Source organism: Rhopilema esculentum, chromosome 3 (genome assembly GCF_057945365.1).
Source record: "Rhopilema esculentum isolate cy_ngs chromosome 3, ASM5794536v1, whole genome shotgun sequence".
NCBI classification, from domain to species: Eukaryota; Metazoa; Cnidaria; class Scyphozoa; order Rhizostomeae; family Rhizostomatidae; genus Rhopilema; species Rhopilema esculentum.
In genome coordinates this window covers 50,001-67,205 of record NC_142817.1, presented here as the reverse complement: position 1 = coordinate 67,205, position 17,205 = coordinate 50,001, and the positions used below count along the sequence as shown (strand labels likewise).

The window sequence follows — 17,205 nt, the reverse complement described above, 5'->3', positions numbered from 1 at the left end:
AATGATTTTATGCTCTATGATTTTGTTCCTCTGAGTCTTTGTTGGATTCTGCGCAAATATGTCTTTGTAGTCAGAAATCAAGGACATTAATGTGGTTTTTTCTTCTTCGGAAAGTTGGGTACCGCAGTCAAACGAGGGATTATCTTTTACTGGGCCTTGTGTGATACTTCCCGTTGCGGCAGCGTGTAATGTTCCCACTGGTTTGCGTGCAGTTAAAATCATATCTTCAGCAGAAACATTCAACAGGCTGATCGTGAAAACACCCGCAGAATTTGGAATCACCCGTGTTCTTGATGCGTAGATACCCGTCATCCCTGCTATTGTTGCGGGGTCAAAATCTCCTTCTAAAAATGCCGTTTTGATATCACATTTGACCTGGATAAATTTTTCGGAACGACCAGGAATTGTGGTTTTTTAACTACCCAAACACGTATGGGTGTTTTTATCTCAGCCCCCCTGATCCAGGCTGGGCCAAGCCTTACACGGTTATTTGCAAAATCAAATGTCACTTGACCGAATTTCTTCAAAAAGTCTCTGCCTAATAATATGCTGACTGGCGAATGAGAATCGACAATTTAGATTTTCTGTAGAACTGGCTTCGTTAGGCCAAAAATATTCACGTTTAGAGTTACAAAACCGGTTATTTTCATGTTATTACCTGAGGCATCTGTAAGTGTTTCACTTGAAGCATTTATCTTTACTGCGAGTTTCAAATTTTCAAGAGTTTTCGAGTCAATAATTGATACAGCTGCTCCTAAGTCAAGCAAAACGTTGCTAAAAACTCCTTCCAATTTGGCTTTTAAAACGACGGTTGACGCACCAGTGGTATTGTCCTCTAAATTCAAAATGTCGGGGCCGTCTAGTCATTGGAAATTCGAGCAGTTCTTTTCCCCAGCATCATGGCCATGCGCACCACAGGCTTGGCAAAATCTTGTTGGACATTTTCGGAACAAATGTTCTGTGCTTTGGCATGTTCGGCATCGCATTTGGCGTGGTTCCATTTTCCCATTTGAAGAAACTGAGCGGCCACGTCCTGGGGCTCTGAAATTACGGGCCCTAAAACCGCGGCCACGGTTTCTATTCACAAAATTAACTTCGTTGCGTGATCCCCCGTCGTCTTGGCTTATTGAAATGCCCTGCAATTTCTCTATCACCTTGTCAGCGATTGAATCAACAATTGAATTTTCCTCATAGGGATTAGCTGCAGCAAAGATTCCTTTGTTGCTTGAAGCGTCAGACAACAATGAACGAATTCCTGCCAAATCTAAGCGCGTTGTTTCGTCTGCGATGGTTCTGATTTCCGCTTTTTCAAATTTTTCAAGGGATTTCAAAGCGACTTGCATATCTGGGGGCAACCCTTTAACAAAATAGTCTTTAGCAATAGCCTCCAAAGTTTTGTTGTCAAATGAAGGGTATGCCAATTTGACTAATTCCAGCAATTTATATGCATAATTTTGCGTAGATTCTCCTACCTTTCTTGGCCTATTCGCCAATTCACTCAGTGCTTCTTCGCGGTTTCGTTTTCCCTTCTCAAGCCTGGTTCAAACGTCGCGCTCCTCATGTGCCAAACCTAACTCGAGAATTAAGTACATGAGGGGCGCGACGTTTGAATCGATTTGGTACGGCAGATTTAGTAAGGAGCGGCAGACTAGTTTGGATCGGCAGAGCTTGCCGAGCTGCACGGCTCCAGCACGGCACGGTTTCAAGCGTCGAACTTGTCATGTACCGAACTCAATGCATAATTATATTTAATTTATTTTCCTCCCCAGAATTCATTTCTTTCTTGGAGGGCGCATGCGTTTCAAACAAATATTTGAGATTGCGCGCCTTAACCAAGATACTTCATGTAACAATCCTAAAACCCATTTGGCGCGACATGATTAAGTTCGACGTTTGAAACGAGCGTCGCGCTAAACATGCTCAAGTGTCGCTCCAAACAGAGTTAGGTTCGGCACATGAGAAGTGCGACGTTTGAACCAGGCCTCAAATTCCTTTTTCAGTTCAGCTTTTAATTTTTCTGGATCCTTTCTATCATCTGCTGAAAGTCGTAGGTAAACATCGAACGCTGGCCCTTTTAGTTTACTTGCCAACGCTTGAGCCAGCTTTTCTCCTGTGTATCCTTTCAGTACGGCATGTATTTCTACCTTGGTTAAAAAGGCTTGAACATCGCCCTTTCCTGTGAAACACAAAATACTGCTTTTCGACGCATCCATGTTAATTCGGTTACAGTAATGTTGCCTAAAGATTGCTGAAAAGAGAGACTTCTTACTTGGCGACTTTACTATTAGAGAACTGTAACCGAATAAATGAATAACAGAACACGAGTAAATAAGAATACGTAAGGACGGACTATTTAGATAGGCCAACACAGCAGAAAAATGTCGACTTTGAAATTTTTCAACTTCGCCAAGCCAAACAGAAGATTGGAGAAACTACTGATCAATTTGCTACACGACTTCGCAAACTTGCTACAAATTGTCAATTTACAGATTTAGATAAGGAAATTAAATCTGTGATTATACAAAACTGCTCGTCTAAGCAACTCAGAAGGCTTGCTTTGCGGGAAGAGAAGCATACACTTGCCGTGTTGTTATCAAAAGCACGTATTCTGGAAGCCAGCGATACACAAGCTAAAGATATAGAAGAAAGTCTCATGCAAGTGGAAACTGCTCAGCTGGTTCGTAAGCCTCAACTGAAAACCTGTTTCAACTGTGTTTTTCATGGCCTCACCGTACTTCCCCTTGCCCCGCCAAGACTCAAAGTTGTCGCAAATGTGGGCGTGTTGGACATTTTGCTTAAGTCTGTAAAAGCAGCGCGAAACAACCGCGTGCCGTTAACGACCCGCCTACGCAAGACCATAAAAAAGGAGGTCATAAATTCGCAAATCAAAAAGGAAAAATACATCATGTACATGGAAAAGCACCTCAATATACACAAGAGCCTACTCCAGAGTCTAGCAGCGACGAAGGTTATTTGTTTACGTGCGATGATCAACGCGAAATAAAGATGTCACAAGTCCGTGTAAAAATTAATAACACGCCTGTGAAAATGATTTTGGATACAGGAGCATCGATCGATATTTTGGATGAATCAACATTTCATCAGGTCAAGGCGGCTAAGAATATCCATCTTTCTCGTTCAACAACAAAGCTTTTCGCATATGGTTCTGAACAACAGCTTCCAGTTTTGGGAAAATTTCATGCCACGATCGAAACAAAGGACAGAATCGCGCCCGTTTGCCCACATGTGGTTCGGGGAAATTCTGGATCTTTGCTCAGTTACACAACGGCTGCTGACTTAAATTTGATTCAAATTAGGCTAAATGCAGTGAAAACAGGACAATCTACCCCTGCCACTACCGAGAATTTGGAAGCCAAATACCCGAAACTATTTGATGGAATAGGAAAGCTCAAAGACCGAGAAATCAAACTGCATATCGATAGCACCGTTCCGCCGGTGGCTCAGCCCGCTCGACGTATACCATTTCATTTGCGGAAGAAAGTGTCGGAAACTCTGCGTGATTTGGAATACCAAGGCATTTTTGAAAAAGTGGCAGAAACAAGCACCCCCTGGGTATCCCCTTGATCGTCATTCCAAAAAACGACGGAACTGTTCGTTTATGCGTGGACATGAGAATGCCTAACCGCGCGATTCAACGGGAACGCCACCCTAGCCCTACCATCGACGACCTTATACACGCGTTAAATGGTGCTACAGTTTTTTCCAAGTTAGATCTTCGCTCTGGTTACCACCAACTGGTTTTATCAGAAGAAAGCCGTCACATCACTACTTTCGCTACTCTTAAAGGGTTATGAAGATATACACGTCTTAACTTTGGAACGTCGTCAGCAAGCGAAATTTTTCAGAACGCCGTTTACGAAAAAATTCGGAACATTGAGGGTGCCGTAAATATCAGCGACGATGTTATCATTTATGGTAACACCCAAGCCAATCACGACCGCGCGTTACATGCGGTATGCAAACGATTCCAAGATATAGGGTTGACGTTAAACAAGGCAAAGTGCGATTTAAACAAAAAGGAGGTCACGTTTTTTGGCTATGTGTTTTCTGACAAAGGAATCTCTGCCGACCCCCAGAAAGTTCATGCAATTCACAACGCCCCGCCGCCACAGTCAGTCAAGGATATTCGCAGTTTCTTAGGGATGGCAAACTACTGTGCAAAATTTATTTCACAATTCAGTGATATCAGCGAGCCCTTGCGGAATTTAAGAAAGAAAATCAGTGTTTCCCGGTGGACCCCTAAGGAACGAAAGTCGTTCGATAGCATCAAGTTGGCACTGACTAGTGACAAGGTGATGGCATATTTTGACCAGACAAAACAGACTGAGTTGTTTACGGATGCTTCGCCTACAAGCTTTTTTGGCTATTTTGTCGCAAATTACACCTGGCCAAGAAGACAGAAAAGTCGTAGCCTACGTAAGCCGATCGCTCTCAGGTGTAGAAAGAAGGTACTCGCAAACTGAAAAAGAGGCATTAGCTATAGTATGGGCTATTGAACGCCTTCACATTTACTTATATGGTGCAAAATTCAAGCTATTCACAGATTGCAAGCCAGTCGAACTTATCTCGTCTAACCCGTAATCACGACCACCTGCTAGAATTGAACGCTGGAATTTACGTATTCAGGATTACGATTTTGAAATTGTTTATAAACAAGGAGCTCAAAACCCTTTGGATTTCTTATCAAGACACACCTTTACGGATACAACTGGTAAATCGCAGTCATCAACAGCCGACAAATACGTCAATTTTCTAGCTCGTCATGCTGTTCCGAAGTCTATGGATTACAAAGAAATTCAAGATGCCACATTCGCAGACCAAACCTTGCAAGCTCTAATACGCCTTATTCATGATAATTCGTGGAACAACATTCGAAGTATGCAATCACCTGACGTTGATAAAGGGGAATTAAACTTATTCGCTAAAATATGAAGCGAATTAACTGTCAATGATGATGCAAGCCTAATTCTGCGAGGATCACGAATTGTTCTTCCTAAATCTCTCGAAGGACATCAAGGGATCGTCAGAACCAAACAACTTCTACGAGAGAAAATTTGGTTTCCTAACATCGATAAATCTGTCAAAGATGTGCTTGCAAATTGTCTACCATGCCAAGCCATTGGTCCGGAAAATAGGCCTGCCCCATTACATATGAACGAATTGCCTCCGAAGCCCTGGCATACCGTACACCTTGATCACTGTGGACCGTTTCCTACCGGAGAATATATTCTCGTGGTCATCGATGCTTACTCTAGATTCCCAGAAGTGGACATTGTGCATTCCACATCAGCCTCTGCGACATTTGCTAAACTCGATCGAATTTTCGCAACACATGGATTGCCCCACGTTGTTAAAAGTGACAATGGCCCACCATTTAACAGTGCTGACATCAAGGATTACATGAAAGAAAATGGCATACATTTTCAACCCATAACACCGTCGTGGCCCCAAGCCAATTCCGAAGTTGAGAACTTTAACAAACCAATGACTAAAGCCTTTTAATGCGTTTTACTCCATGGCCTCGTGCACTACAAATAACTCTTGCTGCCCTTCTCCGGTCGCAGGTATTTCTAATGATTTTTCATCACCCGCATCATTATAAAATTCCAAATCTTTTCTTTCCTGAATTGGCTTGAAAAATGAAATGTTCCTTGTTACGTATTATCCATTTCTACAAGCTGTGATCATCGTTCCAAGCAATCATTAAAAACATCGGGAAAAGAAAGTAATGTCTCAAGAATCTGTTTCTGATCTTACTTACTAAGATTGGGACTGATAGCTGCATATAACTCAGACAAGGTAACTGAATCAAACCTACATGCCGCCTACAAACGCACAAGCACCAGCACCCGACCAGGAACCATGACAAGCAACAGCACTAGCACCAGCACAAGCACCGGGTCCAGCACAAGCACCAGCACCAGCATCAGCACTAGTACAAGTACAAGCACAAGCGTCGGCACCACTCCAAGCTCCAGCACAAGAACAGGTACGAGCACCACCACAAGCACAAGCAGCAGCTCCATCACAAACATCAGCACCATCTCCAGCATCAGCACCGGCAGCAGTACAAGCCTAAGCACCAGGAAAGGCAGAAGCGCCATCACCAGGAACAACACTGTTGGGGCCCAGACCTTCCTTGGTATCCTAAGACCCCACACAGTTATTGTTATTACATTCGGTAGTGTAATACGTGCCGAGATACACGGCGGCATGTAGAGTTTTAATTATAATGTTGATTTTATATTTGATTTAAAGCAGTAGTAAATAACATGTCTTGAATCTCAATACCTAATAAGGACAAACATATGAAAAATATCAATCGACAAGTCTCAGTGAACGTGATTATCTAAGTTGAAACTCGTAATAAGTTAGTTAGTTGGTTGGAGTAGAGTTGAAGTAATGATGGTGATCGGCGAAAATGTGAAACAGAATATTGATGGATTTGATACAAAATAGTTACACAAAATGGTGATATTTCTCTGAGTCTTCATCTTACACTTCGTTTATCATTAAATATTAAGATAGGGGCACCGCTAGAAATAGTGGTCCCAACATAATTGGAGGCACCGCCCGGATACACGGATCTACGGATACACGGATCTACGGATACACGGATCTACGGATACACGGATCTACGGATACACGGATCTACGGATACACGAATCTACGGATACACGGATCTACGGATACACGGATCGAATGATGGCGAGGGAAGCAGATGGAGATGTAGTGCGTGAAATGGCCGCGGAAATTAGGCAAGTGTTGAAGAAACTTCGGAAAGCTAGAGGAGCTCACAGAGCTTATGTTACAAGAACGATCGCCATAGCCATGGAACGAGTAAAGAATTTTCGGACAGGAGATAAAAAAGAGCTTCTGAAATACAAGGGGGTCCTGACGGATAAGAAGATGGTCTTGCAGAAAATGGATGAAAAAGTGTTGGAAATTTTGAGTGACCAGAGTGATGGGGACGAATGTATTCAAGAAGTAGAGGAATCTGAGGCAATTGCAATGGAAATATCGGAGGTGCTTTTAGAGATCGAAGAAATCTTGGAAAAGGACACCGCCCTACAGCATGCACCCGTGGAAAACACCTCATTCTCTGGGAGCAGTTTGACAAGGAAGGCAAGAGCAAAGTTACCCAAACTGGAGCTGCAAACTTTTGACGGAACGCCACAAGATTGGCCTGAGTTTTGGGATGCGTTTAGCAGTACAGTGGACGATGATGAGGACCTTCCGGACGCGGTGAAGTTTCAATATTTGAAGAAGTCATTGTTGGAGCCAGCGAAGTCGGTAATTTCGGGATTCAAAATGACAGCGTCAAACTACAGAGCCGCGGTGGAGCTGTTACATCAACGCTTTGCGAAACCGACAGTGATCAAAAGAGCCCATATCAACGAGATGCTCAAAATCAACAGCGTGTATGACGAAAGGCGGGTTGACAGGATGCGATCTCTGCACGACAGCGTTGAAACGCACTTTCGCGGGTTGGAAGCTCTGCATGTCAACGAAGAGACATATGCAAGCATTGTTGTGCCAGTTCTGCTGGAAAAGATCCCCCAGGCCGTTCGTTTGAACATGGTGAGAGCGTCCAGCAAAGATCATTTGGAGTGGTCTGTGAGAGATTTTTTGGAAAGTTTGAGCAAGGAAATTGAAGTCAGGGAAATACAAGCGCCGATTTTTGGAACAGGGGGCACGGAACGGAGAGGCTACACCCCACGGAGAATGGCGGACAGGTTAATCGATGGCACGGCAACGGCATTGCACACTTGGAGAGCGGACAGCCAGAAACGATGCGCCTTTTGCCAAGAAAATCACGAAGAAGAACGTTGTTCTAAAATTACAAACTTGGACACGCGTAAGAGCATTATTAGAAAGTATGGTCGTTGTTTTGTTTGCATTAGGAAAGGGCATAAGGCTGTAGATTGTAGATCAAAGATTAAGTGTAAGAAGTGCAACGGTAAACATCACATATCTCTGTGTTATTTTTCAAGGATTTAACCGTAAGTAAGAATCCTAGCCCTTTAAGACCCTCAGCTCCTCCTTTTGTAGGAACCTCTACAGGTAGCACTAACGTAGCATCGTGCACCAATAGTTTAGGCCCTGGTAGTTCTGCAGCATTGCAAACCGCCCTAGCTGTTGTTAATGGGAACGATAAGGTTAAGGTGCGCGTACTTTTTGATAGTGGGAGTCAGAAGACCTTTGTAACCCCCACTGTAGTGGAGAGAGCAAAGCTACAAGTTGTGAGGAAGGAGAATTTAGGGATTAAAGCCTTTGGAAGTGAGACGGCAGAGAGGAAATTGCGAGATGTTGTAGAGCTGGATTTGAGGGCTGCGAGAGGTGGTAAAAGAGTGAAAGTAGAAGCGTATGTTGTCGAGAAAATTTCAGAAATATCTAATTGCCATGTTGAGATTGTTAAAAGTAAATATAAACATTTAGCGGATATCGAGTTTTCTGATGTTTCTGATGAGATTAGTTTACAGGTCGACGTGTTAGTAGGAGCAAATTTCCTCTGGGAATTTCAAGGCAAACAGACGATACGAGGGGAGAAAAACGAGCCAGTCGCAGTCGAGACTACGTTAGGATGGGTGCTCTCGGGACCGTTGAATGGTGAGTCTTTACTTTACGATTTAAACAATGTTAATGTTACGTATGTCGAAGCAAACTTGGAGAGCAAAGTAGAACAATTTTGGGATTTAGGTACAGTCGGTGATAGAGAAGATAAGGACATTTATACTGAATTTATCGATGATATATCTTATAACGGTAAAAGATATTCCGTAGGTTTACCTTGGAAAATAGGCCACAAGCAGTTACCGCCCAATTTTAATGCTAGTTTTACACGGTTGAAGTCTCAAATAAGGAAACTTAAGAACACGCCCACCTTGCTAAATGAGTGTAATAAAATAATTGAGGAACAAGAAGATCTTGGTATTATCGAGAAAGTTACGGAATTAGAGGGGGCCGAAAAGGTTTATTACATGCCTAGCCAAGTTGTCGTAAGGGAGAATGCGGAAACCACTAAAGTACGCATGGTTTTCGATGCCTCTTCTAAGGAAGGGAAAAGCGGTACTTCGTTAAACGATTGTTTACATGTTGGACCTAATTTAACACCATTGTTATTTGACATACTTGTTCGGTTTAGAGAGAATAACATCGCACTTGTAGGTGATATCGAGAAGGCATTCTTAAATGTAGGTGTTCATGCTACCGACAGGGATTGTTTGCGTTTTTTATGGGTCGAAAATCCTCATGAAAACGATTTGAAACTTGTTGTTTATCGATTTGCGCGCGTTGTTTTTGGAGTTAATGCATCGCCTTTTTTGTTGAACGCGGTTATTAGGAATCACGTAACTAAGTTTCAAGATATAGACCCGGAATTTGTTAAGAAGATGTTAAATTCTTTCTTTGTTGATGATTTATGTACGGGGGCTAAGACAGTCCAAGAAGCAATTTCGTTGTTTGATAAATCTAAGACTAGGATGCTAGAAGGAGGATTTAATTTACGGAAAAGGAAGTCAAATAATGGGGAAGTAAGGGAGTACGTATCACGATGTGAAGGTAAATCGAAAGGTTTAGCCAGTGCCAATGTAAACAGTAATGACGAGGAAACTTATGCGCAGAAAAAGTTAAATATTGTCGATGGACAAGGTAAAACTAAGGTTTTAGGCTTAGTCTGGGAGGAGGAAACGGATAATTTGGAGATTGTTCTGGATAGTATAGGTACTATAAGAGGGGAGAGAGACTGTGTAACGAAAAGATCGGTTTTAAGCTCGCTAGCTAAGTTGTTTGACCCGTTAGGACTAGTTAGTCCCGTCTCAACGATAGCTAAATCATTTTTCCAGGAATTGTGCGTGGATAAGATAGGATGGGATGAAGAGTTACCTCCAGAAAAAAGGGATAAATGGGAAAGATGGGAAAAGGATTTGAAACAGGTGAAATCTATTTCAGTGCCCAGGGGTATACACCCATACAACGAGGAAACGGGTAAATATTCCTTACACGGGTTTGGAGATGCCAGCGCCAAGGCATATTGTGCTGTAATTTATCTTGTTTGCGAGACAGGAAGCGGAATTTATTCTAGACTTGTTTGTTCTAAAACTCGTATCGCCCCACTCAAGGGTCTCTCAATACCACGCTTGGAACTTATGTCGGCCAGGATTTTAGCAAATTTGATGGAAAACGTTAGAAATGCACTAAGTTTTCAGGTTGAAATAACATCGTTGAAGTATTGGTTGGACAGCGAAACAGCTTTATTTTGGTTAAATAATGCTGGGGAGTGGAAGCAATTTGTTAGACAAAGGGTAAACGAGATTCTAGCCAAGACTGATAAGGATAATTGGAGACATTGCCCAGGGAAAGAGAACCCAGCGGATATAGGAAGTAGGGGGCTGGAAGCAAGTAAATTAAAGAACAACATTACGTGGTGGGAAGGTCCCGCATGGCTTAAACAAGGTATAGATTATTGGCCTAAGAGGAATTACCTAGAGAGAACGGAAAATGTAGATCTAGAGAGTAAGAAACAGGCTGTAGTACTAAGTGGGGCAGAGGAGAATGGATCTTTTATAGGTTCTGTAGTGGACATAAATAGGTTCAGTAATATGAATAAGTTGCTTCGTACCACGGCATGGATTTTCAGGTTTATAGGAAACGTTAAGGCTAAAGTAGCTGGGAAGGAGATAAACACTAACGAAATAACTGTAGAAGAAATAGAGAGAGCCGAGCAATTATGGATTATGGATGCCCAGTCTACTGTTAGTGAAAAGAATGATGCGTGTTTGTTAAGGAATTTGGGAGTATTTAAGGATAATGGTATTTTAAGGTGTAAGGGGAGACTAGAAAATTCGGAGCTCGATCCTGGGACTAAATTTCCTATTTTGATTCCAGGGAATCATCTATTTGCGAACCTTATAGTATTGCATTGTCACGGTATAGTGAAACACCTCAAAGTAAGGCCAACCTTGGCAGAAATAAGAACTAAGTTTTGGATACCGAAGGGTAGGTTATTGGTCAGAAGATTGTTAAGTACATGCACAGTATGCAGGCGTTTGGAGGGCAAACCATATTCGCAGCCGATTACGGCAGCCCTGCCAAATTTTAGAGTGCAACAAGCCGAACCCTTTAGCAAAACAGGGGTAGATTTTGCCGGACCCTTGTTTGTAAGAGAAAAGGATGGGAGCATGAATAAAGTGTACATAGCCTTGTTCTCTTGTTGTGTTACGCGTGCGGTCTCTTTAGAGCTCGTCAATGACTTATCTACGGAGTCATTTTTAAGGTGTTTTCGTAGGTTTGTAGCCAGAAGGGGTGTGCCAAGCCTTGTCATTTCGGATAATGCCAAAACGTTCAAGGCAGCAGCAAAACTTTTCGACAATTTGAACAAAAACCCCACATTTTTAACTTTTCTACAGAACGAGAGACTTATTTGGAAGTTCAATCTAGAAAGGACACCATGGTGGGGTGGGTTTTTCGAAAGAATGGTTGGGACAGTTAAACGGTGTCTACGCAAAGTTATTGGGAAAGCAAAACTAACGGAGGATGAGCTTCGCACATTGATTCTCGAAGTCGAAAGTATCATTAACGCGAGGCCTTTAACTTATGTGTATGAAGAGCTCGATTCGGAGCCATTAACTCCTTCGCACTTAATTTTTGGCAGAAGGTTGGTAACATTGCCAGATAATGCTAAAGAAATTAATAGTAACGATGCTTCGTATTCTAGAAGGTACAAGTATTTGTTGAAAAACCTGGACCATTTTTGGAACAGATGGCGAACCGAGTACTTAGTAAATTTGCGGGAGCACCACAAGCTTTCAGGCAAAGGTACGGCCAAAATTAGAGTTGGAGATACCGTAGTGGTACACGAGGACAATGTGAAAAGATCGCTTTGGAAACTTGGGAGAATAGACAAGCTCATCATGGGGAGAGATGGACATATCAGAGGGGCAAAGGTATGCGTAATTTCACGTAACAAACCAGATTTTATTTCTAGGCCTTTGCAAAAATTGTACCCTATAGAATGGAGACAAGGAGATACAAATGGCGACAAGGAAAGTGTGAAAAGTTCGGTTCAAGAAAGTGAAAGGTTGAGAAGCGATAAGGGTGTAGAGCATGAGATTGAGAAGGGTGTGGTGAAGGTACGGAGAGCAGCGGCGCAGGATTCAGAGTGGCGCACACGTCTTATGCTTGACTCGAGCGAGTCAAGGAGGGGAGATGTGTTGGGGCCCAGACCTTCCTTGGTATCCTAAGACCCCACACAGTTATTGTTATTACATTCGGTAGTGTAATACGTGCCGAGATACACGGCGGCATGTAGAGTTTTAATTATAATGTTGATTTTATATTTGATTTAAAGCAGTAGTAAATAACATGTCTTGAAACTCAATACCTAATAAGGACAAACGTATGGAAAATATCAATCGACAAGTCTCAGTGAACGTGATTATCTAAGTTGAAACTCGTAATAAGTTAGTTAGTTGGTTGGAGTAGAGTTGAAGTAATGATGGTGATCGGCGAAAATGTGAAACAGAATATTGATGGATTTGATACAAAATAGTTACACAAAATGGTGATATTTCTCTGAGTCTTCATCTTACACTTCGTTTATCATTAAATATTAAGATAGGGGCACCGCTAGAAATAGTGGTCGCAACAAACACCAGCACCAGCACCAACACCAGCACCAGCACCGGTACAAGCAACAGCATAAGCACCAGCACAAAAACTGGCACAGGCACAATCTCCACCACCAGCACCAGCACCAGCACCAGCACCAGCACCAGCACCAGCACCAGCACCAGCACCAGCACCAGCACCAGCACCAGCACCAGCACCAGCACCAGCACCAGCACCAGCACCAGCACTAGTAAAAGAACCAGCCCAAGCATCGGCACAAGAGCCGGCATTGGCATGAACACCAGCACAAACAACGGCACAAGACACGTCATTGGCACGAGCAACAGCACAAGCACCAGCACCAACACAAGCACCAGCACAAGCACCAGCATCAACACAAGCACTAGCACAAGCAACAGCTCCAGAAGCAGCACCAGCACCAGAAGCAGCGCCAGCAACAGCACTAGCACCAGCAGAAGCACCAGCACCAGAACCAACATAAGCACCAACACCAGCACCATAACAAGCAACAACACCAGCACCAATATCAGCACCAGCACCACCACCAGCATCAGCACCAACACTAGCACCAGCACCAGCTCAAGCACCGGCACAAGCACATGCAAAAACACCAGCACCAGCATAAGAACCAGCACAAGCACCAGGATAGGCTCAAGCCCCAGAACCAGCACCAACACTGGCACCAAAATAAAAACCGGCACAAGGATAGGCACCATCTCCAGCTCCAGTTCCAGTACAAGCACATGCACCAGCACAAACATCAGCACAAGCACAGGCACCAGCCCCAGCACCAACACCAGCACAAACACCGGCAAAAGTGCAGACACCAGCTCATGCACCAGCACTAGCACCAGCACAAGCACCAGCACCAACACTAGCACCAGAAGCAGCACCAGCTCCAAAAGCAGAACCAGTACCAGCATAAGCACCAGCACTAGCACTAGCAGAAGCACTAGCACCAGAACCAACATAAGAACAAGCACCAGCACCAGTAAAAGCAACAGCATAAAAACCAGCATAAGCACCAGCACAAGCAACAGCACCAGAACCAGCACCAACATAACCACAAGCATCAGCACCGGCACCAATACAAGCAACAGCATAAGACAAGCACCAGCACAAGAAACAGCATCAGCCCCAGCACTAGCACCAGCACAAGCACCAAGATAAGCACCAGCATCAGCAGTACAAGCAACAGCATAAGCACTGGCACAAGCACCAGTACCAACAAAAGCACCAGCACAAGAACCAGTACTAGCAACAGAAGCAGAACCAGCACAAGCACCGGCACAAGCACAGACACCAGCTCAGACACCAGCACCAGCACTACCATCAGCACCAACACCAACACAAGAACCGGCACAAGCACCAGCACCACCACCAGCACTAGCACAAACACCAGATCAATAAACAGCACATGTGCCTGCACAATAGTTGGCGCCAGCACAAGAGCCGGCACCGGCAAGAGCACCAGCACAACCATTGGTACGAGCAGAAACACTTACACAAGTACCAGCACAAGGACCAGCACCAGCACTTGCATCAGCACCAACACCAGTGAAAGCACCAGCATAAGCACAAGCCCCAGCAGTACAGGGACCAGCACAGGCATCAGCACCAGAAACAGCAGAAGCATCCACACGAACACTAGCACCAGCACCAGCACCAGCACCAGCACCAGCACCAGCACCAGCAGAACCAGCACCAGCACTAACACTAATAAAAGCAGCAGCATCAGCACGAACACAGGCACCAGCACCTGCACAAGCAGCAGCACAAAAACCAGCACCAGGACAAGCACCAGGGCCATAACAAGCACCAGCAAAGGTACCAGCAGAAGCACAAGCACCAGCATAAACAACATCACAAGCTCCAGCACCAGCACCAGCAAAAGCACCTCCACCAGCATCAGCAGAAGCAATATCACTAGCACTAGCACTGGAGCAAGCACCAGCACAAGCGCCGGCAACGGCCAAAGCACCTGCACAAGCACTTACATGATTACAAGCGCCAGCACCAGCATAAGCGCGGGCACCGGCCCAAACCACAGCACAATTACCAGTATGAGGACGGGCACAAGCACCAGTACCAGCACAAGCACCAGCATTAGTATCACCAGCAGCACAAGCACCGGCACAAGCACAAACACCAGTTTAAGCACCAGCACCAGCATCAACACTAGCACAAACACCATCACCAGCACAATAACCGGCACAAGCACAGGCTCCATCTCCACCACCAGTACCAGCACCAACACCAGAACCAGCACTAGCACTAACACTAGAAGAAAGAAAGAGCACAAGTCCCGGGACAAGAGCCGGCATTAGCATGAGCGCCAGCACAAGCATCGGCACAAGACACGGCATTGGCACGAGCAACAGCACAAGCACCAGCACCAGAACAAGCACCAACACCAGCACTAGCACCAGCCAAAGCACCAGCACAAGAACCAGGACAGGCACAAGAACCAGCTCCAGCACCAACACCAGCACTAGAACTAGCACCAGCACCAGCACCAGCACCAGCACCAGCACCAGCACCAGCACCAGCACCAGCACCAGCACCAGCACCAGCACTAATAAAAGCACCAGCATCAGCACCAACACAGGCACCAGCACCTGCACAAGCAGCAGCACAGAAACCAGCATCAGGACAAGCACCAGGGCCATAACAAGCACCAGCAAAGGTACCAGCAGAAGCACAAGCACCAGCATAAACAACATCACAAGCTCCAGCACCAGCACCAGCAAAAGCACCTCCACCAGCATCAGCAGAAGCAATATCACTAGCACTAGCACTAGAGCAAGCACCAGCACAAGCGCCGGCAACGGCCCAAGCACGTGCACAAGCACTGACATGATTACAAGCGCCAGCACCAGCATAAGCGCAGGCACCGGCCCAAACAACAGCACAATTACCAGTATGAGGACGGGCACAAGCACCAGTACCAGCACAAGCACCAGCATTAGTATAACCAGCAGCACAAGCACCGGCACAAGCAAAAACACCAGTTCAAGCACCAGCACCAGCATCAACACTAGCACAAACACCAGCACCAGCACAAGAACCGACACAAGCACAGGCTCCATCTCCACCACCAGTACCAGCACCAACACCAGAACCAGCACTAGCACTAACACTAGAAGAAAGAAAGAGCACAAGTGCCGGCACAAGAGCCGGCATTAGCATGAGCGCCAGCACAAGCATCGGCACAAGCACCAGCACCAGAACAAGCACCAACACCAGCACTAGCACCAGCCAAAGTACCAGCACAAGAACCAGGACAGGCACAAGCACCAGCTCCAGCACCAACACCAGCACTAGAACTAGCACCAGCACCAGCACCAGCACCAGTACCAGCACTAGCACTAGTACAAGCACCAGTGTCAGCATCAACACCAGCACAACCACCGGCACAAGCAGATGCACCAGCACCAGCATCAGCACCATAGCCAGCAGAAGCAGAAAAAAAAACACCAGCACCAGCACCTCAACCAGCACCAGCACCAGCACCAGCACTAACACTAATAAAAGCACCAGCATCAGCACCAACACAGGCACCAGCACCTGCACCAGCATCAGCACTAGTACAAGCACAAGCACAAGCGTCGGCACCACTCCAAGCTCCAGCACAAGAACAGGTACGAGCACCACCACAAGCACAAGCAGCAGCACCATCACAAACATCAGCACCATCTCCAGCATCAGCACCGGCAGCAGTACAAGCCTAAGCACCAGGAAAAGCAGAAGCGCCATCACCAGGAACAACACCAGCACCAGCACCAACATCAGCACTAGCACCAGTACAAGCAACAGCATAAGCACCAGCACAAAAACTGGCACAAGCACAGGCACAATCTCCAGCACCAGCACCAGCACCAGCACCAGCACCAGCACTAGTAAAAGAACCAGCCCAAGCATCAGCACAAGAGCCGGCATTGGCATGAACACCAGCACAAACATCGGCACAAGACACGTCATTGGCACGAGCAACAGCACAAGCACCAGCACCAACACAAGCACCAGCACAAGCACCAGCATCAACACAAGCACTAGCACAAGCACCAGCTACAGAAGCAGCACCAGCACCAGAAGCAGCGCCAGCACCAGCACTAGCACCAGCAGAAGCACCAGCACCAGAACCAACGTAAGCACCAACACCAGCACCATAACAAGCAACAACACCAGCACCAATATCAGCACCAGCACTACCACCAGCATCAGCACCAACACTAGCACCAGCACCAGCTCAAGCACCGGCACAAGCACATGCAAAAACACAAGCACCAGCATAAGAACCAGCACAAGCACCAGGATAGGCTCAAACCCCAGAACCAGCACCAACACTGGCACCAAAATAAAAACCGGCAAAAGGATAGGCACCATCTCCAGCTCCAGCTCCAGCACCAGCACAAGCACTGGTACGAGCAGAAGCACCAGCACAAGCATCAGCACAAGCACAGTCACTAGCCCTAGCAATAACATCAGCAGCAGCAGAAGAACCGGCACAAGCACAAGAACTGGCACAAGCACAGGCACAAACACAAGCATCAG

At 45.5% G+C, this 17,205-nt stretch overlaps 5 protein-coding genes across 5 annotated transcripts in view; 4 read left to right on the top strand and 1 right to left on the bottom strand.

Moving 5' to 3' along the window:
- Positions 1-459: 459 nt before the first annotated feature.
- On the bottom strand, positions 460-6,086 carry LOC148960474 (uncharacterized). The gene is made up of 2 exons (XM_089113157.1): positions 1,983-6,086; positions 460-1,529 (listed from the first exon to the last, which is right to left on the bottom strand). Exons 1-2 carry the CDS (start codon positions 2,211-2,213, stop codon positions 864-866), a joined length of 897 nt encoding a protein of 298 aa, XP_088969283.1. The 5' UTR covers positions 2,214-6,086; the 3' UTR covers positions 460-863.
- LOC135690472 (uncharacterized protein K02A2.6) lies at positions 3,007-5,523 on the top strand. The gene is made up of 4 exons (XM_089112949.1): positions 3,007-3,573; positions 3,867-4,313; positions 4,648-4,897; positions 5,030-5,523. Exons 1-4 carry the CDS (start codon positions 3,007-3,009, stop codon positions 5,521-5,523), a joined length of 1,758 nt encoding a protein of 585 aa, XP_088969075.1.
- Positions 6,087-6,726: 640 nt separating the features above from the next.
- LOC135692836 (uncharacterized) lies at positions 6,727-12,666 on the top strand. The gene is made up of 2 exons (XM_089112945.1): positions 6,727-7,879; positions 7,987-12,666. Exons 1-2 carry the CDS (start codon positions 6,727-6,729, stop codon positions 12,261-12,263), a joined length of 5,430 nt encoding a protein of 1,809 aa, XP_088969071.1. The 3' UTR covers positions 12,264-12,666.
- A 258-nt stretch (positions 12,667-12,924) lies between these two features.
- Positions 12,925-13,821, top strand: LOC148960473 (uncharacterized). Its single transcript, XM_089113160.1, has one exon. The coding sequence runs from the start codon at positions 12,925-12,927 to the stop codon at positions 13,819-13,821; it is 897 nt and encodes a 298-aa protein (XP_088969286.1).
- A 1,890-nt stretch (positions 13,822-15,711) lies between these two features.
- The window catches only part of LOC148960472 (uncharacterized), a 1,522-nt gene continuing 28 nt past the window's right edge, over positions 15,712-17,205 (top strand). The window contains exon 1 of the mRNA XM_089113152.1: positions 15,712-17,205. This exon is cut by the window's right edge and continues 28 nt beyond it. Within this exon, the coding sequence (XP_088969278.1) occupies positions 15,839-17,205 (1,367 nt within the window). The 5' untranslated portion in view covers positions 15,712-15,838.